Genomic DNA, 24,301 nt, shown 5'->3' with positions numbered 1-24,301 from the left:
CCAAAGCAGTCTTGAGGGGAAAAAATGGAGCTGGAGGAGTCAGGAGTCAGACTCCTGACTTCAGACTATACTACAAAGCTACAGTAATCAAGATAATATGGTACTGGCACAAAAACAGAAATATAAGATCAATGGAACGGGATAGAAAGCCTAGAGATAAACCCACACACCTGTGGATAACTAATCTATGACAAAGGAGGCAAGGATATACAATGGAGAAAATACAGTCTCTTCAATAAGTGGTGCTGGGAACACTGGACAGCTGCATGTAAAAGAATGAAATTAGAACACTCCCTAACACCATACACAAAAATAAACTCAAAATGGATTCGAGACCTAAATGTAAGACCAGACACTATAAAACTCTTAGAGGAAAACATAGGAAGAACACTCTTTGACATAAATCACAGCGAGATCTTTTTTGATCCACCTCCTAGAGTAATGGAAATAAAAACAAAAATAAACAAATGGGATCTAATGAAACTTAAAATCTTTTGCAAAGCAAAGGAAACTATAAGCAAGACAAAAATCAACCCTCAGAATGGGAGAAAATATTTGCAGACGAGTCAATGGACAAAGGATTAATCTCCAAAATATATAAACAGCTCATGCAGCTCAATATTAAAGAAACAAACAACCCAATCAAAAAATGGGCACAAGACCTAAATAGACATTTCTCCAAAGAAGACATACAGTGGCCAAGAAGCACATGAAAAGCTGCTCAACATCACTAATTATTAGAGAAATGCAAATCAAGACTACAGTGAGGTATCACCTCACACCCGTTAGAATGGGCATCATCAGAAAATCTACAAACAACAAATGCTGGAGAGGGTGTGGAGAAAAGGGAACCCTCTTGAACCGTTGGTGGGAATGTAAATTGATATAACCACTATGGAGAACAGTATGGAGGTTCCTTAAAAAACTAAAAATAGAATTACCATATGACCCAGCAATCCCACTACTGGGCATATACCCTGAGAAAACCATCATTCAAAAAGACACATGCACCCCAATGTTCATTGCAGCACTATTTACAACAGCCAGGTCATGGAAGCAACCTAAATGCCCATCGACAGATGAATGAATAAAGAAGATGTGGTACCTATGTACAATGGAATATTACTCAGCTGTAAAAAGGAACTAAATTGGGTCATTTGTAGAGACGTGGATGGATCTAGAGACTCATACAGAGTGCTATTACTTTTAAATGAATAAAGATATATTTTAAAAATTTCTCATCTAAATTTTGAATATAGTAAATGCCAATAGGTACAACCACATAAACAAAAGTTCTTTGGGACACTCCACGATTTTAGAGTGTGAAAAGGACTCAAGACCAAATAAATTTCAGGACTTGCTGGTCTAGAGTTATTTGCTCTAGAAGCTCCTCCTGAAGTGAATAGGTAAACCCAGAATGAATAGGTGTACAGAACCCCTTGTCCACATGGTGGGTCTCTGTTTCCACAGAATCACAGCCTGGGCCTGAATAGGAGCACAAGATAAAGCAGTAAGAGGGCAAGAGAACCATAGGTGCTGAAATAACAAACGTGGATGAAAGGAAACAATCACGGGGCCAGTGATGTTAATAAAAACAATTTTCTCTAGAAAGGTGAAGAGTTGTGGCTTTTCAGTCTATTCGGGTGCCTTAGCAGTTCCATAAGTCTGGCTAAACACAGGTAAACCTCAAGCCCTGTTGTGTTGTCTTTAGTCAGAGGTGACTTTGAAGTGACTTGTGTGAGAGGAAACTCTGAAAGAGAGATTTAGCAAGGAGGAAATGCACAAATAAAGAACTTTCTCCTTCTCATTGCTTTCCCAGATCCTCTGTCAATGGGTCCTCAGAAAGCCCTGGAAACCATTGGTGCGAATTTACAGAAGCAGTACGAGAACTGGCAGCCAAGGGTAAGTTCTTTATTTGCTTTCCTTTTTCTTTCTTGCAGGGAAATTTAGTTTCTTGGTTTTAAACAATCTTTGAAACCAGATCCTCACCTCATATAATCCAGTGATTGGACACTCCCCGTGGCAGGCTTGCAACCCCTTTCTGTCTGTTGATGTGCTCCATGGATTCATAATGAAGCACATGCCCTAGTGTGAGCCATTAATTGGATGGTCTGTTATTTATTTTGCCTATGCTTTCCCCTGAAATATTTGGAAAAGAAAAAGTATTTTTCATGTTACTCTTAAATCGCGGTTTTTATTTTACACAGGAAATGTATTTTCAGTCATTTTCTGCAACCTCAACTACTTAGAGCTATTTCTCCCATCTTCAATTTTCAAATAGTTGAGGAAAAAAGCAGTCAACATTCAAAAGGTGACACCTGTTATATGCTTTGCCTTTGATTCGAAAGGCAAGGTTCTTTTTAGGGAGTCAGTTACCAGTTACTGTGTCTTTTGTTGCCTATATCTTACCATTTTTTAAAAAGAAAAGTGGTATAGAATATAACAACTCTGTCAGATTGCCTTTAGATCTCAAGTTATTTGTAAACCGCCCGAAGACATATTTTATTTAGTCTTTCTCATTAACTAGTTTGAGGATTTAATAATTCTAATAGAAAATTAGAAATCTGGGGTGTTTATGGAGGTGCCTTTCCATACAGCTTTGTGTGATGCTGGTTCTGGAATTATCTACAGGACGTGACAAGGAGGGGGTGGTGAGCAGGTGGCCTTGCCGGCATGCCTCCCATGGGTCTTTGCTTCTCCTTTTCGGGCGTAAGCCTAATGGGAATGTCTTGGAGAACCAGCAAACACTTGCCTGTCTGGGATTTTCGTTCGTGGATTATTTATCCACATGATCTGGATTTAGGAATTCTTCATGGATTATATACATTCCAAGAGAAGAGAATGGCCAGGAATAAATTTGTTCCTGCCTGTGATGGTGCCCTTGGTAATTTTTTACTGTTGCTTATGGTGCCAGGTGACTAATGTCACAAAATATCTCAGTGCCGCTGCTGTGTCCTTGTGCTTTGCATTTCTAACTTTTCAAGTCAGTAGTAATGGACTCTTGTCCTTCCTTCCCCCCTCCCCTCCCCTCCCCTCCCTTCTTTCTTTCCTTCCTTCCTTCCTTCCTACCTTCCTCCCTCCCTCCCTTCCTTCTGTGTGGCATGTGGGATCTTAGTTCTCTGACTGGGGATTGAACCTGCGCCCCCTACAGTGGAAGTGTGGAATCTTAACCACTGGACCGCCAGGGAAGTCCTTGGACTCTTGTTCTTTAGAAGGCAGTTTCTTAGTGGAGATTTTCATCTATGTCTAAAGGCTTTGCTTTTTCCTCCGTCGAATTTGTTACCTCTTGGTGGTTTATATAAAAATTCAGTAGCATTTTTCTTGAGAGTACAGTGTGTTTGGGGCTTGGATGAGGACCAGAAAGATATTTAGATGGTGTGTTCCTTTAAAAATAGTTGAGATGCCCCATGTTATCAGTAGAAAATAGTTTCCTTGAGGACTTTGAAGGTACTCCAGGCTAGACAGGCACTTAGGGGTGAGTGAGAGGCGTAGACAGACCTTATCGTCCACGTGGGGCAATGTGCACAGGTAATACCGGAAGACACGATGTCACTGGCAGATGGAAGGTTGAGAACCAGCACTACTAAAATTTAAAAGAATGCCTTTCTGACTTAGCTACTTCTGACCATCCTCTGGGTTTGACTTTATGCTTTTGCTCTTTGCTAGACACATTTGTTTAAAAAAGAACGTGACCAGATCTACTGATTGTATTCTTCATAGGAAGGGTCTCTGCTGTTTTAATTACTTTCTTCCTTTTAAAGAATTATTATATAGAAGATACAGTCTTTTAGAATATATATTTAGTATATCAAGACATTATATGTTCATTACATTTGGTGTGATGTGTAATTTTTGTGCGTGTGTATGTGTGCTAAGAGTTGATTTACTGCTAGCTTTATTATTAGTTTAGCTTGGTAGGTATTAGTAAGTTCATGCTAGCTGACAGTAAATGGAATCTTCTACACTAGGATTATTATTATTTTTAATCTAAATTTCTGTCTATGAGCAGATCTCTTCCATGCTATCAGGAAGAGGCATTAGCATGTAAGGCAGGTAACATATAGAGAGAAATGATTGCAGATCCAAAAATGACAGTGTAGAATCACATATAGGACAGAGAAATTACCTTCCCAGGATAGTGGGAGGGCTAACCTTGGGTGGCCAGTAGCAGTACAAAGGAGTATAGTCCTCTGGGTAGACGGTTGTTAGTCTGAGAAAATTTGTTAAAGTTAGTGGGATTTCAAGAACAGATCTATAATGTAATTTTTTGAAGGAGAGAGAGTTCAAAGGGCTGATATGGGAGAATGTTTACAGATTATTGGATGCCTAGGAAAAGGTGCCAGCGTACCAGTGTGGGGTGGGATTCCATCTGGGTTGGTTTATAAAGTAGAATTGGAATAAAGTATCAGCTATAGCCTAGAAAGAAGCAGTTCCTGCAGACAGGGTGAGATCTTTTGCCTGCATTCAGGAAGCAGACACAACAATGAATCCTTAATATTTTCTTTTTTGAATGCCAAGACCATTACATTCATTTTTAAGTACTATAAAAATGTTTAAAATGTTGCTGCTACAGACTCTTAGTGGGACTTATGTATTTCAGAGACAAGCCTAAGGTAACAGTGCAGCGGGATGCCTGACTGGCTCGCTGGTATCAGTCATGGGGCTGTGCAGTATTCACTGGGCAATAATGGCACATGTCCTGGTGCAAGTGCACACTTCTCTGTTCTGCACCCCTTCACGTGGGTTACGGGAGAGGGAGGGAGGCCTGGCATCCGATGGTGTGGTTTTCAGAGTGTGGCAGCCTCATGCTTCCTCATAGAGTTTGCACAAAACGTGAGGCAGTCACCAAGCTCAGATGTTTGTGCATGGGCGCCTGGTTCCTAACTATAAATCAGGGTCCTTTGAAACATTGCAGAGCAAAACACACACCACTTCATTGCACTCTACAGGGCTCTCGAGTTTTCTGCAGTAATAAAGAGAAGTTGGTTGCATCTGCAATAAAACAATGGGAACGTTATTAAATTTCTAGACCTTTGATGTAGATACCCATAGATCTGGTTTTCTCTCTCTGTGTCCTGTACTGCAAGACTCACAAAGGTTGGGCCACTGGAAATAAGGTCATTTTCATTAGTGTTTGCAGAAATCTTTGCATGCCTCCACGTTGCCATGGATGGGAGCAGGCTGGGGAATCCTGTGACTTCCATCTCGTCCAGGGAGTGCAGAAAATCAACCACTGAAAACCTGTCAGCATCATAAGAGTGATACCTTGATGAGCTGATATCCTTCCTGGTGTTAAAATCCTTCTGGTTTTTCCTCTTTACTTTTCTAGCTTTAACTATTAAAGATTAAACATTTTGATAAAGGTGATTTGGGGTCAAGAAGGAGTTTAGAGAAACCATGACGATGATGTTTTTTTCTGAAGCTGCCAGACTATCTGGCCCAGGTTTCCTTGACAGGCCGATTGAGCCCTTTTCTACATAATTTATCAGTTTGCCATGGGTGAAATATTTCTTCTGATTAAATTTAAGACTTTGCCTTATTACCTTGTAGGTACATAAATTTGTGTTTCTGCGGGAGATTGAAGGAAAAATGCCAACTGTTGTTTCAGCTGAAAATCCTGCAGTTAAATAAACCTCGCTCAGTTGAACATAAGTCTTAACTGAAAGTTTTATTGGGAGATGGGAGCAGGAGATTATAAAGCTGAGCGTCTACAGTGAAGAATTTATCTTTTTAAGACTTACTAACAAATTGGGGGTTCTGGCAGTCTAGTACAGGGTGTGATTTAGGGGCTGGGGCTGGTGGAAAATGGCAAACAAAGGGTCTTGTCTCTCTGTTGTTCTTTCCCCAAAGAGTTTCCAAGCCACCAGCGAAGCCACAGCACCTTTCCTTGGGCTGAAATGCGGTTCTCCTGGGTGGCTTGAAAACAAATGTAATGGGAATATCGATAACTTCCTAAGGTAGGTGAAGACATTTGGCAAGACTTCCACTGCTGGCAGGTGTCTGAAGTGACCCTGACTGAGCCCATTTTGTCCGGTATGCATGTCCACGAAAGGGGACGGAAAGTGCCCTTTGGCACCTTGCTGTGATGCGCCCTCCTCCAGCCAGGCCTCGGGCGGCACATACAGTGGCTGTGGGGGAAGCCGAGGTGCTGGACAGCCTCAATTAATCCTCACGGGACCAATCTTAGTTACCACGTGCAGGACATTTGGTGCATTGCATGTAGCAGGTTCTCAATTTCAGCGTTCCCTTCAGTTCATCATGCCTCTCAAGTCTCTGTCAAGCGGTCAAGGGATGAAAGTTGGTTTTACCGTTAGACAGATGCGTTTTCACAGAGTTTCCTGCCAGGTGGAATATGTGTAGGGACAGGTGTCTTCCTGAAACAAAGCAAGCCTTCACCACCCGGTCCATCATCAGAGCAGAAATAATTGTTGCATTTTAATTTAAGTGACAATCACCCTTTCCTTCGTATTGATCACAGAGTTGTCTGCATCCTCTCAGAGCATGCGCGAATGAACTGCAGTGACGATTCTACCTCACGGTGGGAGGAGAGAGTTTGAGGAGGAAGCCGGTTGCCAGGGCCAGTGGACAGCTTCATTTGTGTTTTGGGCATTTGCCAGCTCGTCCTTTGGGTTTAGGCACAGCTGCTGTTTGCAGACCCTAACACTTCTGTGCAGCAGTGTCTCCTGGTGGGGTTGTGGTTAGGATTCTGGAGTCAGGCTCCTTGCCTCCTCCCAAAAATGTGCCTGACAGCTCAACCTGCCCACCCCAAGGAGAGGGAACCCCATGGCCTCTAGACAAGCTGCCAGGCACTTGGGATTGACCGTAGAATTGGTGGGTGTTAGGGAACGGGCTCTCAGTCCAGTTTGCTTGGTCAGGCTTTGGAGCCCACTGCACTGCTGGGTGACTTGCCACTGCTGGCCTCCTTCCTGGGGTGGTCACGGTGCTTGTGACTCACAGGCTGTGGCGCATGAGCAGCAGGTATTGTTAATACAGACAACTCTCCTTACCGCCCCCTTCAGTGCTTTGGAATGCGTTCTCTACAGGGATGCAGCAAAGAACCTTACGCAAGTGGGTTCTCCCTTTTCTTGGGATTTTCAGAGTCAAATGTAGAAACTAGAGGAAGAAACCAAGTTTGCCCTAGGACTGTGTTTCCCACCTGGGAGGTGCTCCAAAGAGATCTGTAGAATAGACCAAGGTGGATTGTTTCTTGTAGTGACGCTGCTTGGGGCAGTCACGTTATGACCCAAGTCCCAAATTGACATTGCAGTTCAGCCAGTGAAAATGGCCCTGTGAGGGAGATCGAGATCCCCCCTAATGCCATTGTCACACTGTCATTCGCATTCTGCTGTCCCCTAGGCCAGCCAACTCTCCCTCTTCTTGCCTTTACCAGCTCTTTCCTTTCCTTGGGTCCTAAGGTTGGGCTTGTTTGTGTTTTTGTGACAAACTGCAAATAAGGACTCATAGCCAAAGGCAGAATTGTGGATGGATGGCTCACAGTTTACATAATTCAGTAGCTGCTGTGAAGCACTTTGCATCCTGTACTCATTAAATTTGCATGACATTGTAGACAAAGTCTTCTGGTCTTCTTGGGGTTAACTGTTATGTTTTCACAGTTTCACTTAATTGCTTTCTGCCCGGAATGTTAAGATTTGTACCTGTGACAAACATTTTATTTATATTTTGCTCTGGCCTTGACAGTGTTCCCAGACTTCATCTTTACCCCTCTTTTCAATCACTGCTCACCTGACAGCTTTTCCATGTACTGGGTTCAGTGAGAATTCTGATTTATGCTCATCAGCTGAAAGTCTTTTCTTTAGCCCTGCCCACACACCTCCATCTTGCCCTGTCCCCAGAGTCCAAGGTACTGGAAACAGCCTCTGGATGTGGAGTTTAGATTCTGAAGCATCTTAGCCAAACTCCCCTACTAAATCCATCTCTGGCTGCTTTTCCTAAGAGAGCATAAAGACCTGGCCATCCCTCCGCCAACCCTCAGAGCAGCTCAGAGGTCTGACCTGGGCATTCTTTCAAAAACACAATAAGCACATTAAAATAGAAGAAGGAAATCATTTTGCAGCCCATCTGGAGGATGAATAGCCTATTGGGACTAGAAGAACTCTGGCTCTTTCTGGGGAGGGGTGAGTTCACGGCCTGGTAACCAGGCAGAGAACCTGGACTTGTTGGATTTTGGCTTTGCTACTTCCTAGAAATGTAACTTTGAGAAGTTGCTACTTAACTTTTAGGATTTGTTAAGTGTGGGCTTCCCCGGTGGCGCAGTGGTTAATAATCTGCCTGCCAACACAGGGGGCACAGGTTCGAGCGCTGGTCCAGGAAGATCCCACATGCTGCGGAGCAGCTAAGCCCGTGCGCCACAACTACTGAGCCTGCACTCTAGAGCCCACGAGCCACAGCTACTGAAGCCCACGTGCCTAGAGCCCGTGCTCCACAACAAGAGAAGCCACCGCAATGAGAAGCTTGTGCACCACAACGAAGAGTAGCCCCCGCTGGCCACAACTAGAGAAAGCCTGCGCGCAGCAACGAAGACCCAACACAGCCAAAAATAAATAAATAAAACAAATTAAAAAAAAAAAAAAAAGATTTGTAAGTGTGAAAGGAGGGTTAATGGGGAAAGTGTCTGCACCAGGAGGGGCCACAGTGCTATGGGCAGATCCCTACTTTCCATGAGAGTTGGAGGCCCTCTCTGTGAAGTGCATCCCCCAGGGGCACACCCTCTCTCCAGCTCCCCGCTCCTGCCTAACCACCTCTGTTCCCTGCTCTCCTCTATGAACTGACCTACTTGAAGGGTTGTATTTTTAGAGACAAATACAGGCTTAACTCTGTCCTTATCTAGCCTCTCCAGGTCGTCGTCTCTCATCTTCATGTTCCTTTTAACAAGACAGTTATCTCTGTGTGTGTGACAAATTGCAAATGAGGACCAAATGCTGTCAGTTTGAAACTAAGACTGCAGCTCAGATGTCTGGCATTCACAGATTTCATGTGCAGGGCTGGTTTCCTGAGTTAACCTGGAGGCCCAAGATGCAGGGCTCTGTGTAAACAGCTCTGGAGGACGTGTGAGGATGGAAATAAAGATGTCTGAGGAAGTGCTGGTTCTAAGTCAGAAAGTAGAAGATGTGGTGCTTTAAAGAATGGAATGTGAAACTTGGAGATGGCAAGGAGCCCACCGTATGCTCACCATGTGTAACTGTGAAGAGTTGTCAAATTATATTCCAGCCAAATGAGAGAGTGCTGATCAAGGGGGAAATGAGAATGGATTGGAGGGGAATGGCCACTTCTCTTATACTTGATTTCATTTTACAGGGGAAACTGTATGTCTCAGTGATATTCGTGAGTTGGGGCTTCACAGTGGTTTCTGGACACCCCCTCTTAAATGTCAAGGAGTTACTTGTTGGTGTGATATATAATGGAGATTTAAAAAAATTAAGATGAAGTTCGCATAGCATAAAATTATAAATGGGATCATACACTATGTGGCCTTATGTGTCTGACTTCTTCCACTTAGCATGATGTTTTCAAGATTCATCCATGTGCTTCATGTTGTTGTATGTATCAGTAATTCAGTCCTTTTTATAGGTGAATTACATCCCATTGGCTGAATAGACCACACTTTGTTTATCCATCTGTTGATGGACATTTGGGTTGTATCTGCCTTCTGGCTATTATGAATAATGCTGCTGTGAACAGGATGTAAAGCACATGGCCCAGCCAGGAGGGTTATATAGGACTTGTGTCAGTGTCATCAAGGAAGTTTCTCTTTTAAAGGGCTGCATGTAGGGCAGGTTCCTTGATAGATTTTTAGTTATAAGCTTTGTTTTGATTAAAATTTGGCTAAAAAGCCAAATTTCAATAAAATTCAAGGAGAGATCATAAATGATTGAGGAGAAATAGCTCAAGATTTGAGGAAATTGAAAGCATCATCAAGGAGTGCTTTGCAAAACGTTGCAAATAAATTGGAAAACCTGTATGAAAGGCATAATTTTCTAGGAAAATCAAATGGCCATAATTGACCTCAGAAAAGATAGAAACTCAAAATGAATCAATAAATGTAGAAGAAATTGAGAATGTTGTCACAGGGGTCTTCTCCCACTCCTCCTCCCTCCAAAAGATTTCAAACTTTGGAGGAACACAGAATTCTAAGGCTATTTGACTTCTATTATGAGAAGATACTGAAATATGGTAAGTTTAAAAAGCAAAGCACAAAATAAAATGTATTCAGCAGTCTTAGAATATGCGTATGTAACTTACAGAAATTCAGCTGTTTCTTCTTGTCAGATTAATAGTGTAGATGTGTGTGACATTTGTGTACATGGATGTGTTCGTGTATATGTATGAGTAGGTAGGTTGGTCGGTCGCTTGATCTGCCCATCCTTCCACTTGTTCAAGTGCCCTGGAGTGAACATAATGGGAGATGAGCCTGTGGCTCCCTTAGTTGTTCACTGTTTCCACTTGCCTTGTGACATCTTGATGTGTTGCTTAATTCTAGTCCCACCAACATGTAGTTACACAGATAATCCCTGAAATGATGCACAAAACATTTGTCATGGTGAGTTTGGGGTAGATGCAGAAGAAGACTTTTACCCTAAATCCCGTACACCTTGCATTTAAAAATCATGACTATGTATGACTTTAATAATAGACATCTGATTTAAAATACCTGTTCTCCAAGTATCACTTCGTGTAGGAATGAGACTGTGAGGCAGAAGGACCCACATGTTACCGGCCTGGGTTGTGAAATCCACATGCAGTACGTTCTGCCACTTCTGTCCTCTCTTGTTTCCATGCATTGTGTGTGTGTGATGTAAGCAGCTAGAGAAGCTATTGCCCGGGGCCTTCCTTCAGCCATTTTTGCCTTGGGGTCAGCTTTTGTTACTCTCCCTTCCACAGAGTTGACTTGAGTCTGTCAGAGATGGCTGGTCCCTCTGTCTGTAGGACCAACTGCAGTGAGAGCTGTTTAGTGGGGAGCACCGCCCAGAGGGCAGCAGCCTGAGGGCAGCGCAATCTTTGCAGTCACCACCCTGAGGCAGTGGGGGGCAGGTGGAAGGGTCTCTGCTCAGCAAACCTGTTCCCTTTGATTTTGTTTACCAGCTCCATGCATTAAAGTAGCTAAGCTTATTAGGGGCATTTAACCCAAGAAAAACAACAAATGGTGAGAAATCAGTTTGTCTTAGTGGAAGGAAAAGTGTTATATTGAATACTCTAAGGGAAAAAAAAGATAAACATCTTGAAAAAAATAAACATCGGTTATGTATAGCACCTTAACTGTTAATGTGAGGGAGCCTGTAGTCAGAAGATAACAGCCTGTCTTAAAGGGGTTTACAACCCAAAGAATAGAGATGGCTAATCATCTTAAAATTGATACTTGTACCTGTCCAAGTGGTCCCGGTGCTTTGGGGGTGTGTACATGCAGTGTAGACTCCAGCTGGCTGTGGGTCACAAGTGTGTGAGGGGCCACTTTGGGGCTGAATGCAAGTGTGAGGGCATCACTTCTTTAATAATTATAGGTTCTTGGTATAGCCTCAAATGAGAGGAAATAGTGGTTTTACTTATAATTTTAATATTTTCATCATTGTTAAAAGTCACTGTTTTTAATACATAAAAAGTAGGTAAGTGAACACCCAATTCATTGACGAAGAGAGTTGCAGGTAATGGAAGTGACCATTAGTTTACTGTCCTCTTTTCAGGAAGATGACCATCTAACTAGTGGTGTCTGTACTTTTCCATACGCATCCTAGAGTTGCAGATGTGGAACTCAGAGGGAGAGCGATCTGGGTGGGGTAGCTTAGTGTGGGGAAAGGGTGTTCCTGCCTTCATTGCCCTAAAGAAATTTCTTGTTTTACAAAGCTGCTCTTTAATTAATGTACTTAGTGATAACTCCCTAACAGTTAACACAGGCATTTGCCTGGGAGTCAGGAGACCTGTTTTAATTGTGCTGAATACTTGTGACCTTGGATAAATCTCTAAAATTCATTTCAGCTTTAAAATGCTCTCGCTCTAACAAGAGTTTATTCTTATCTATTTAATGAGACAGAATAGTCTGTATTAATGATTAAAGTCAGATGATCTTCTTAGAGGCAAGCATTTTGGACAGCATTGGGTCTAATTTCTGCAGGACACACAGGAGTAGGAGATAGGGATTATACAGTTCCTCTCAGTGTTTTAGTCGTCTTGAAGATTAGAAGCTCCTTTATTTTTAAAACTCTGCTATTCCTTGTTTTAATTTGAGTATGTTTCTACTCAGCCGATACGAAAATTTTCACCTTTTAAACTGAGGGAGAAAAAACAGAGCGATTGACCGGGGACCTTGTGGAATTCCATTGGGCTTGTAAGGGAGGGCTTCGGGCTGGTGGGCCTGTGGGGGACCTTGGAGACTGTTGATGGCAGGAGGGGACTCCAGGAAAGAGCAGGCCCCAGCTTTGCAAAGGAACATTTGAGAGTGCGCCTAGGGCCACAGCAGGGATGTCTGCCTCTGAGGGAAGAAGGAATCCAGGTTTTTAATATCTTGGGACCTGATCTTTTATTCCTTTGGCTGTTGTCTTGGTCTGTCAGGACTTTTGTTTTGAAGCCAGAGGAAGCAGCTGACTTGCCCTCATATCCCCAAAGCACTCAGTAGGGGTTCAAATGAATGAGTAAAGGATGGGCTAGTCTTAGTTTACTAGGGTGACCAGAGGCTGGTTCTGTCAAGCTGCCCTCTCCTCCACCTGGCCCGTCTGAGTTGCAGCCCGGAGTGTAGCTGCCTTAGGAGGCCCTGAGCGCGCAGGCTTTCTGGAGGCTGCATTCACCTACCGAGTTACAGGGCTTTCTTGTCTTTTAATGGGAATGTTTAGTCTGTTTTCATTTAATGTAATTAGCAACACATCTGGGTTTAAGTCTACCATTTCATTGTTTATTTTATTTTTGTCTCACCTGGTTTTATTGCTTTTTTCTCTTTTTTTGACTTCTTTTGTAGCAATCAGGTTTTATAATATCATCCCATCTTCCCCTTCTGTTAGTGACACACTGAAGACTGTATGAGCTATGTATTGATATATCAGCTTATGTGTTGGTTTAGTGTAGCTCTAGAGGTCTCTGCACACGAGTATTTTAAGTTAGTGCTTCTACCATTTTTCATACAGTGCAGGAACCTCAAAACATCACACCTCCCGCCTTTACTCACTTTCCCCCTGACTGTGATGTCAATGTCATGTGTTTTAGTTCTATGTTTATTTTAACCCTACAAGACAGTAGTGTTGTTTTATACACTCAATATTTATTTAGATATATCCATTTATTTACCCTTTCCGACACTCTTTATTCCTTCCTGCATTTCTGTCCTTCTGCCAGGGGTCATTCTCCTTCAACCTGAAAAACTTTCTTTAATGTTTCTTTTAGCACGAGTCTGCTGGAAACAAATTTATTTAGTTTCTCTTCGTCTGGAAATGTTTTACTTTTACCTGTGTTTGATTTTTGAAGGATATCTTTGCTGGGCACAGAATTCTATAGCAATTTCTTTCTTTTGGTGTAAAGGGGTGTTTTTTTGTTTGTTTGTTTTGGTTTTTTCTTTTCAGTTTAAACAAGTTTAAAAGTGTTTCTCCCTCATCTTCAGGCTTCTGTCCTTTCTGTTAAAAAGTTGGCTGTGAGTCTTAATATTTGTCCTTTGAAGGTAAACCCCCACCCCCCCGCCCCGACTTAAAAGCTTCTTTCTTAGTTTTCATCATTTCACTGCAGTGTTCTTGGGGTGGTTTACTGCGTCTTTATCCTGTTTGGTGCTTCTTGACCCTGTGGCTTAACGTTTTTCGTTAGTATCACTTCAAATGCCACCTCTGTCTCTTCTCTCCTGGAACTCGAATAAGAGTATGTTAGGCCTTTTCTCTGTGTCCCGTATGTTTCTTACATTCTGTTCAGTTCTGGATATTGCCTGCTGACCTATTTTATAGCTCTCAAATCCTCTTTTTTATGGAGTCTAATCTGCTATTTAGCAGACCTACCAAATTCTTGATTATATTTTTTTATTCCATAATTTCCACTTGATTCTTAATGATTCCTGGTCTCTGGTGAAAATATCCTTCCACCTTGTAACCTATTTTCATGAAGATATCAGCTGTCAATTCTAAGGTGCCCATTCTCTTCACATTAACGTCTCTGGAATCGGGATGTGTGTCATAATCAATGCTGACACGGGTGTGGACTCCGGGGTGTGACTGGACAGGGGTCAGTCGGTCAACTAGCTGTAAGGCCCACTTGTGCAGAAGATAGGAGTCCCGGATGACGAACGCAAAGGACAGAATCAGATCCCCTGAATGGGGGTCTGTGACCTGGAAGACCCCCAGAGACCGCCATGGAGATGTCACACCCCCCTGCCCATGGTCGACGGGGTGACACTGAGTGAAATTGTGTGTGTCGATGGCTCTGAGGGGCAAGTTGGTGCAGAGAATGGGCTTCTGAGCTTGAAGGAAAGTGTGGGAATACCCGAGTCAGTGGCTGTGGCTTATTTTTTCTTTACGTATCCGTACAACGGTGATAAATGATAAACCTGTCCGATTCAGTTTACAGTAGCTCTTTCACGAAGTATCAGGTGTAATTTCCAGGTGATGAGGAAGTGTCGTACTACGTTGAGTCGGCAGCATCTTCCCTTCGTGATGCATGAAGCAGTGGCACGTCTTTCAGTCTGTAGCTTCTTAGACTCTATGAAGAAAGAACATCTATTTGATATAAATACAACCACACCCCTTGAGGAGCCGAGCTGGGAGAGGGGCTCCGTGAAGTTTAATGATGCGGGGAGCCCCTCTCCACCGTGGCCACCGGCGGCATCCCCTTGTGCATACACGGGTGCCAGTCCGTCATGTCCCTTCCTGAGGTGCGAATGCCTCCATCTCTGCCACACTCGCAGTCAGTGAGGGAGACGCACTTGAGCGTCCTGTCGCTCTGGAGTCCCTTGCTCTTGCTCCCCAGACCGCCTCAGCCCAGCCTTCCCACTGCCGTGACACCAGCGCCCCCATCTTCTCCCGCCCCCCTCCCCCGGGTACCTCAAGGTCAGTCTTGTTCCCGTGCCGCTTACTCACCTCCTGCTTACAACAAACAAGTCAAAACACGATCACATTCCGCCCCCACCCCAGCCACCCTCTGGTCTGGCGTTCCTCCCTGCCAGCCCGCCGCCTGCGGGAGGGTGTGTTCGTCCCTCTCACCCCCGTCTGCCTCTCCCCAGTTCCTCTGCTACCTGCTCATCTTTCACACGGTTCTAAGGCGGCTGCTTACCCACCTGGCTTAAGCCTCTCTTCTTCATGCGTCTTCTGTGTCAGCCCTGGGCTCTGGAGCTCCAGAGCAGGAATGGAGATGGTGATGGTCAGGCTTGAGCCTGAGTTAGGGATCGGGGGTGGCCGACTTGGAGATCTGGGGGAGATTGGAAGGGACTTGCGCTGAGTCAGGGTTGCTCCTGGAGTCTTCAGCTAGACGGATTGGGAGAGCAGAGTGGTTCCGAGTCATGGCACGAGGGGGCCAGCAAGAGACTCCAGGTGTGTCTCAGGGGAGGTGGGAGCTCTCCTCAGGGAGAGCTGAATGGGGGCCCCAGAACTCTCCTTGCTCTTGGCAAAGCCCCTAACGCCCGTCCTTCACCACTGTTATGTTGAGATTTTGATTGGGATGGTACTGAATTTATAGATCAGCTTGAGAAGAACTGGGTGATTTTACAACCATAACTAGGGTGTACTTTTCCATTTATTCTGCACTTGTTTTTATGTCTTTCCATGGGGTCTGAGGATTTCTCCACAAAGATTCTTTTCAGAGTTTCTGTTGCTCCTGCTAAAGGGATCTTTTTTCCCTTCCCTTTTCTAATGGGTTTCTAGAATGCAGTATAAGAATGCTGTTTGTTATTCCATGTTGGTTGTTACATTGTCGCTGATTTTTAGGGTTCTCCCAGTACAGGTCTCCTGTTGTGTCGTTCAGGGGCGCCAGCTGTGACAAAGAGTGTTGTCCAGAGTCTCCTGGCATCAGGATGGTGTTCTGCACTGTTAGGGACTCACAGCCCTGCACATCGGGGCTCAGTAATTCACAGTCAAAACACCAGACTTGGAGGTGCACCAGAAAGTCTGTCCTGTTTTCAGTTTTATATATTTCATGTCTCTTTAAATCTCTAAAAATTTAGAACATCCTTTTTTTTTTAACATCTTTATTGGAGTATAATTGCTTTACAATGGTGTGTTAGTTTCTGCTTTACAACAAAGTGAATCAGTTATATATATACATATGTTCCCATATCTCTTCCCTCTTGCGTCTCCCTCCCTCCCTCCCACCCTCCTAATCCCACCCAGGCGGTCACAAAGCACCGAGCTGATCTCCCTGTGCTATGCGGCTGCTTCCCATTAGCTATCTACCTTATGTTTGGTAGTGTATATATGTCCATGCCTCTCTCTCGCTTTGTCACAGCTTACCCTTCTCCCTCCCCATATCCTCAAGTCCATTCTCTAGTAGGTCTGTGTCTTTATTCAGAACATCCCTTTTTTATAAGCCATTCTACGAACTTTTTTACAACCTAGTTTTAGACGTCATTTACATACAATAATGTGTACAGCATTTAAGTATTTAGTTTGATGAATTTTGACAATTGTACAGTCCCCTTTAATCACCACTCAAAACAAGATGAAGAACATTTGATCACCTGGAAAATTCCCTGGTGCCCCTTCCCAGCCAGTTTCTCCTGGCCAAGGGAAACCACTTTCTAGAAGCCATCTATCACCAAAGGTATCTCCTTGACCTTTGTACAAATGATCACACACTGGGTATTCTTTGGTGTCTGCCTTCTTTTACTCAACGTAATGATTTTGAAGTTCATCCACATTGTTGCACTTACCGGTGATCCGTTCCCCCTTTATTATTGAGTAGCATCCCACAACCTTTCTCTCCATCCTCCTGCTGATGCACCTGTGGATTATTTCCAGTTTTTGGCTGTGATGAACAAAGCTGCTGTGAGTGTTCATGTAAAAGCCTTTGTGTGGGCATATGTTTTCATTTCTCTTGAGTAAATAGCTAGGAATGGGATTGCAGGTCGTGGGATAGTTTCATGTTTTCCATTATATTTTGTAAGCAGCACTAAATTGACACAATGACAAAAATCATCTGTTTTTCTTTGCCAGGCAATCTGCAGAGAAATCTTATTTACAGTTTTCTCCACGTACTCAAGACATGAAAACATGAACATAAATGAGCTTGGAGACATTTGGTTGTCTTTGAATGAATTCTTAGGTTAGATATTGGGCATTATTTTCCTCTCAAATAATATACTTTCCTTTGCTGTGGGGAGTGAATTAGGCCATTTATACTTATTATGGAATCATGCACGTAAATACATGCACAGTTTAGAAATTAATCAAATAAATTGTTTTTACCCATTATTGGGCTTAGGAAAGAGAAAGTGACTTGTGGCTTTAAAGCCCCTTTGAGTCCCTGACAGCCCCCTCATCTTTCAGAGGCAGCCCTGTCCTGTGCCTTCACTTGTTTTTTTTTTTTGTTTTTTTTTTTACATCTTTATTGGAGTATAATTGCTTTACAGTGGTGTGTTGGTTTCTGCTTTATAACAAAGTGAATCAGTTATACAGATACATAGGTTCCCATATCTCTTCCCTCTTGCGTCTCCCTCCCTCCCACCCTCCCTATCCCACCCTCCCTATCCCACCCCTCTAGGTGGTCACAAGCCACCAAGCTGATCTCCCTGTGCTATGCGGCGGCTTCCCACTAGCTATCTACCTTATGTTTGGTAGTGTATATATGTCCATGCCTCTCTCTTGCTTTGTCACAGCTTACCCTTCTCCCTCCCCATATCCTCAAGTCCATTCTCTAGTAGGTCTGTGTCTTTATTCCTGTCTTACCCCAGGGTTCTTCATGACATTTTCTTTTTCTTAAATTCCATATATATGTGTTAGCATACGGTATTTGTCTTTCTCTTTCTGACTTACTTCACTCTGTATGACAGACTCTAGGTCTATCCACCTCATTACAAATAGCTCAATTGCGTTCACTTGTTTTTTTTAAGAGTGGTTTGTGTGTGGGTGTGAACAAGACCCTAACTGGATCATGGTCAGCTTGCCCCGTTTGTGGCACTCATGTCTCCTTCGCTCAGCACTGTTTTTGAGGCTCATTTGGCTGGTTTGGGTTCTTAGGTTCCCCCTGCTCTGTATATTCCCTAAGAGCGATAGAATGAAAGTTTGGCTCTTTACAGTTTTTTGCTGTCACAGACATCTATTGAGAAGGACTATGCATCTTTTGGTGCAAAACGCAGGACTGCTTCTAGGCTCTACCTGGGAAAGGCCTTGCTGGTTGTGTCTGTGCATCTTCACCTTTGCAGGTGAGGGCCAGCTGCTGACCTGGTCCTGGTGGCTCTGCTGCTGGGTCAGGGCCCTTGTTGGAAGGCCGCCCTTCTCTGCAGTCCTCCTGCAGGACAGCTGCTAGCTCACTCAATCTGAATGGTCTAGGCTTCCCTGCTTCCTGAAAGGGGTGTTGGAGGCATCTCATCCTGCTTTCCTTTTTTTTTTGTGTTACGCGGGCCTCTCACTGTTGTGGCCTCTCCCGTTGCGGAGCCCAGGCTCCGGACGCGCAGGCTCAGCGGCCATGGCTCACGGGCCCAGCCGCTCTGCGGCATGTGGGATCTTCCCGGACCGGGGCACGAACCTGCGTCCCCTGCATTGGCAGGCAGGCTCTCAACCACTGCACCACCAGGGAATCCCTCATGCTGCTTTCTTAATGATAAACAGCAAGAAATACCAATCCATTTTAATTCTGAGAACTAATATATTTAGCAGTATTCATTTTTGTTCCCTTTTTAAGGAATAGAAGCAAAACCCGAGAAAATCATTTTTATGCCCAGTATTGGTTTTCTGCTTCAGGTGCTGAGGTAGGGCTCCACGCCCCCCCCCCCCCAAAGCTGCTGCTCCTTCCCCCCCACCCTTCCTCCCTAACCCTGCCTCCCCACTTCCATCTTTCCCTGCCCTCCTCCTCTCCCCTCCTTCTCCCCTCCTTACCTTTCTCTCTTCCTCCTCCCCTCCCTGCCCATCTCCCCCTTCTTCCTCCCAGCTGGTCTCCTAAGAAGCACTTAGCAGTATTCGGAATCCTTGACCTTGGCAGGTTTTGGGAAGTGTTGGTTATTGAAGAGATGAGGAAGAGAAAAGAGCCTACGTCTCTAAAGGAATCAGGCTGTTCAAAGCTGGCTTGATTAGGAGATGGAACATTTATAATAATGTGGGTTGTTAACTGTAAAGTGCCTGAGATAAATTTATAGTGTTCATTTCCTTCAGAAGGACCTGGACTTTTTCTCACAAGGAGAAATATGCTTCCATAAATTTTATGTCCAGAATATTGATAGAGCTTTAATCTGCGTTACTCCTCACAAGGAACAAAAAAAGTTTTGTTTTGTTTTTCTGCGCTATGGAGACTTCCTTCTATCTAGTATTTTCCCACATTTCTCCCTTTTCTCTTCCCTCTTTTTTCGCTGTCAATTAAGATATTTGAAAGTAAATCTCTGAAACACTTCTGCTGTTGTTTGACCGTGGGCCTGGGATTCCAACCTGCCATCCTAATTAGTGGTTTGCTGGCTGTTCCACATCAAAGACTTGCAGGTTTCCCAGGGAGAACCAAGTAAGGCAGGGAAGCTAATTGAAGACACTGTCTAATTATTGGGTGCCTCCTAACTACTGTTCTTATTTCTTCTTTTTTTTTTTTTAACATCTTTACTGGAGTATAATTGCTTTACAGTGGTGTGTTAGTTTCTGCTTTATAGCAAAGTGAATCAGCTGTACATACACATATATCCCCATATCTCTTCCCTCTTGCATCTCCTTTCCACCCTCCCTATCCTACCCCTCTAGGAGGTCACAAAGCATTGAGCTGATCTCCCTGTGCTATGTGGCTGCTTCCCACTAGCTATTTTACATTTGGAAGTGTATATATGTCCATGACACTCCCTTACTTCGTCCCAGCTTACCCTTCCCCCTCCCCATGTCCTCAAGTCCATTCTCTACGTCTGCATCTTTATTCCTGTCCTGCCCCTAGGTTTTTCAGAACTTTTTTTTTTTTTTAGATTCAATATATATGTGTTAGTATATGGTATTTGTTTTTCTCTTTATGACTTACTTCACTCGTATGACAGACTCTAGGTCCATCCACCTCACTACAAATAACTCAATTTCGTTTCTTTTATGGCTGAGTAATATTCCATTGTATATATGTGCCACATCTTCTTTATGCATTCATCTGTCGATGAACACTTAGGTTGCTTCCATGTCCTGGCTGTTGTAAATAGAGCTGCAATGAACATTGTGGTACATGTCTCTTTTTGAATTATGGTTTTCTCAGGGTATATGCCCAGTATTGGGATTGCTGGGTCGTATGGTAGTTCTATTTTTAATTTTTAAAGGAACCTCCATACTGTTTTCCATAGTGGCTGTATCAATTTACATTCCCACCCTTATTTCTTCTTGAGAAAATTTTCCTTTAAAAGTGATATAAACTATTAAAAACTCCAGGAAAATCTTCATAGGAAGCATGGAAGAAGTCTTGCTTGTCTATTAACCCTCAAAACCATTCAATGTCTTTCTTTCCAGTCTGTTTGTTTCTATGAATTCTGCATGTGTTGTAATGTTGTCACCATCCCATTCATGGGACCTGGGGTGTGTGGAGCGAGGAGGGCATGCTGGTTATTTGTAGTGATTCTCTCCAGAGAAGAACTGCATTTTCTGTCTCCTTTGGTATAGAATACTAGGAATTTCTATCTCCTTCGGTATGGAATACTAGGAATTCTTTATTACCTCAAGAATTACCTTTCTCCAAATTTGGCCTGTGAAAATAGACCATTTTTATTGTTCTTTCCTTCTCCCTGGTATGAATTCAAGAAGATTCTTTTTCCCTCTCTGTCTAGCCTGGTGGAGACATCAGAGATGACATGGAGATTGGAAGAGGTCCCAGGACAAAGTGCTGGGGTCTTCAGGAGAAGTTAGAAGCATTAGGATCATAGTTGTGAGTTTGAGTGAGGCCACCCAAAATCCAGTTGCCATGCTGGTCAGAGAACTGGGAAAGCAGAAGCATGAAAACCATTCTTACTTGGTTCAACACAACAAAATATCACTGTGTGCCATATGCAAGGCATGTTGCTGGTTGCTGTGGATGTGAAAAAAAGAGCTTCCTACTGGTGATAACTCCAAGTCTTATAGGGAGGGTAAACATTGATTCACTGATTGGTTCATGCATTCAACAACAATGTTTATCAGGATTATACTAAGTCAGACTCTAAGCTCAGAGTCTGAGCCAAATATGGTCCCTGCCATTGTAGAACACGGAGTCTAGTGGGTGAGACAAATGACAGTCACAGAATATACTAGGGATGGCTCACAGCAAACCAGAAGTGCCTGAAAGCAAGGAATATGTTCCCTGAACATGGATAATGGCGATCCTGACCGGAGGTCACGTGGGATTCCTCTTGTGTTCCTGATCGAATGCTTGACAGGCCAGAGTGCTCCCCCCATACCCCAAAGAAGGCTTTAGAGCCTGCCAGCAACTCCCCTTCTTTGTATGCTCAGGAGAGTGTGAAGAAGATGTCCTTTGTGGTGCCTTCTGTGTGGTTAGGGCATAATTTATAGGGCATGGATTTTCATAGTAACCTGGGAATGTAAGAAGCTTCATCTCCACTTACCTTTCCCAGGATACCAGCCCCAAAAGGAGATTCTGCTCATCTCCTCCCCAGGCATCTGTCATCTTTCCATTACATCTTGTTGCCTCCCCTGTACGTGCAGGGGGCGAGGCCGCCCCGAGTTAGAAGAGTTGTTAGTCTTTGAGAGGCAGGAAGAGAAGTAGCTCAGGGAAACTCCACAGAATTGGCCATGTCTGAGCCAGGAGAAAAGGGGACCTGACCTGGCCAGGTGGTTGAGGTGAGGGCAGGGCCGCCCACGGGAAGAGGGCCTCCCAGCCTGCGGCTCAGTTACACACTTGAAGAAGCTTCGATGCTTGCAGAGGTATCCATCCAGTAAGGACTAGGTCATCTTTCCTACTGAAAACCCTCTGCCATGTCATTTTTTCTACTCGTGCCATTTTCAAAGTTTATTTCTCTTAGCTATTTCACCAGTGTGTACAGAGTTAATAGCTGAAATTGAATGGTAGTTTGTTTTCCCATTTTAGAGATGTTCCATGGAGTTCTGTGTCTGACTCGTTGGCCCTAATGGTGAGCCTGTCTTCCCTGTAGTCATGTCCTTCCCACTCACCCTCACCTTTGTTTAGCCGCATCTCTGGGGGCCAACATAACCTGTTGATGACAAATTAGAGAAAACGTTAATATTCTTTCAGTTTTCGTGGGGCAAATACAGGGCTCCTCGATTTGCTTTCCAATAATTGGAGTTAGGCCACGAGATCACAGAGCTGATTTGAAAGATTTTAGTGAAATGAGTAGTATAGTTGTGACCATGATAAGGCATGTTAAACCAGTTCATTGCAGCTTTTTATTCATTTGATTCCCATCAGAGGCCCAATATTCTGACACAAGTTAACCTTTTTGTGAGATCATTTTAATGGGAAAATCCTCAAGGATCTCCCATTTTGCTGAAAACCTTCAGATGGGAAGAATGACCTTCAGTTGTTGGAATCTGAGAATCAAGGGAGATTCCATGCCAATAAGTGACATGGAAACAGCACAGCAGAAACATCCGGGTTTTTTTGTTTTGTTTTGTTTTTTGGGTACGCGGGCCTCTCACTGTTGTGGCCTCTCCTGTTGCGGAGCACAGGCTCTGGACGCACAGGCTCAGCAGCCATGGCTCACGGGCCCAGCCGGTCCGCGGCATGTGGGATCCTCCCGGACCGGGGCACGAACCCACGTCCCCTGCATCGGAGGCGGACTCTCAACCACTGCGCCAACAGGGAAGCCCCCATCCGGTTTTTAAGTGGGGCATTTAGCCTGGGGCTGTTGGTTTAGAAGACTGCAAATGTTGTGGTGAAAGGGCAGTTTATCTTGTCTCCGGGTAGGGACCTGGGAGGGGGGGCAGTTCATAATTCACCTTGTCCAGCAGGCTAAGGTTGCACTGATAATTTCCAAGGTTCTTCCCAACTCCATCTGTTTCTACCAATGACTAGCCTTTGTAAAGTACAGAGTTACGTTTTGTCATCCTTAGGACCTCTGAGGACCGATCTCTAAGTCTCCCCGTGTTCTAGGAGGAGGATCTCTGAGAAGAGGTGGCAGCGCTCAGTGGGCTCAGTGCCCTGACGCTGATCAGGTGGGCATGTGCTGTTCTCCTTCTCACCGTGGCGTGGCGGCGCTCCTTCCAGATGGAGCCTGCAGGGTGTGTCCTTCCAGGCTGCCACGGGGAGGGCTGGCTCGAGTGGGCAGCACAGAGCCCCAGTGACACAGTGGCAAAAGGGTGACCCTCCCTGAGTTCGCCTGCCTCAGCGGGCCTCTGCCATGTGGCCCACCATTACAAATGAACAGTGCTGTGCCTGCTGTTTGCATGGTAATGATGCCCTGTTGGTGTTTTAAAGGTTTGTGATAAATTTTATAGTTCTTCCCCTCATTAATTTTGAAAGAGAGACAATGAAGAATATGGTGCTCCCTCTCATGTTTTATATTTCTTTTCTGTCTGGTTTCCTGGCAACCTTTACCTCTCACTGTTTGTTTCCCAGAACCTTCTGTTTCAGCGTTCTGTGCAGCAGAGCAGCCACCTGGGGGTTGTGAGCAGAGGAGGTCCTGTTGTGGAGCCGTGTGAGGACAGCTGCCCTGCTCTTTGCTGGCCGGAGTGTTGAACATGTTGAATTTGTTCAAAACAACCATTTTAAATGTTAGATTTCGTTCGCTGCCAGTGTTCTGTAAGGACAAGTTGAACATCACTGAGGGAAGAGACTTAGTAGTTCTGAGGGTGCTGAGGGCCGCTCACTCTGCCCCGTGCCCTCCAGGCCAGAGCTGCTGCACGCTCCCTGCCAGCTGGGCCTGCCCATCAGCTGCGCTCACACAGGCAGGATCTGTGCCCAGCTCCGGGTCCCTGGAAGCTCAGTGTGACATTCTGCCCTCTGTCCTTCCAAGGGTTCTGCAGGCTATGGGACCCCTGGTAATGCAGCCCTGCCTGTGAGTGCTTGCTTGAGTGGTTTCTGCTGAACCGCCCGCCCCACCCCACCCCACCAATGAACACCATCCCTGGCCCATAGTCTTTCATTCTTAAAGTGCCCCTGTGATGTTTTTCCTCCCTAAGCCCAGGTCGGCCCAAACTGTTCGATGGCAACTGGGCGACTGAGTGCTCTGCCTCTGTCTTTGCACTGGCGCCTCCCTCCTCTGGGGCCCATCGCTCCTCTCCCC

General features: G+C 44.5%; 1 protein-coding gene across 6 annotated transcripts in view; it reads left to right on the top strand.

Moving 5' to 3' along the window:
• Nucleotides 1-24,301, top strand: part of RPTOR (regulatory associated protein of MTOR complex 1) — a 352,911-nt gene that overhangs the window by 96,441 nt on the left and 232,169 nt on the right. For all 6 annotated transcript variants that reach the window (XM_029212146.1, XM_029212152.1, XM_029212148.1 and 3 more), the window contains exon 3: nucleotides 1,820-1,902. In XM_029212146.1, the coding sequence (XP_029067979.1) occupies nucleotides 1,820-1,902 (83 nt within the window). The remainder of the gene's footprint in view (nucleotides 1-1,819; nucleotides 1,903-24,301) is intronic.

Source organism: Monodon monoceros, unplaced genomic scaffold (assembly GCF_005190385.1).
Source record: "Monodon monoceros isolate NGI ecotype Baffin Bay Population unplaced genomic scaffold, NGI_Narwhal_1 Super_Scaffold_9, whole genome shotgun sequence".
NCBI classification, from domain to species: Eukaryota; Metazoa; Chordata; class Mammalia; order Artiodactyla; family Monodontidae; genus Monodon; species Monodon monoceros.
This window is presented reverse-complemented; position numbering and strand designations above follow the sequence as displayed.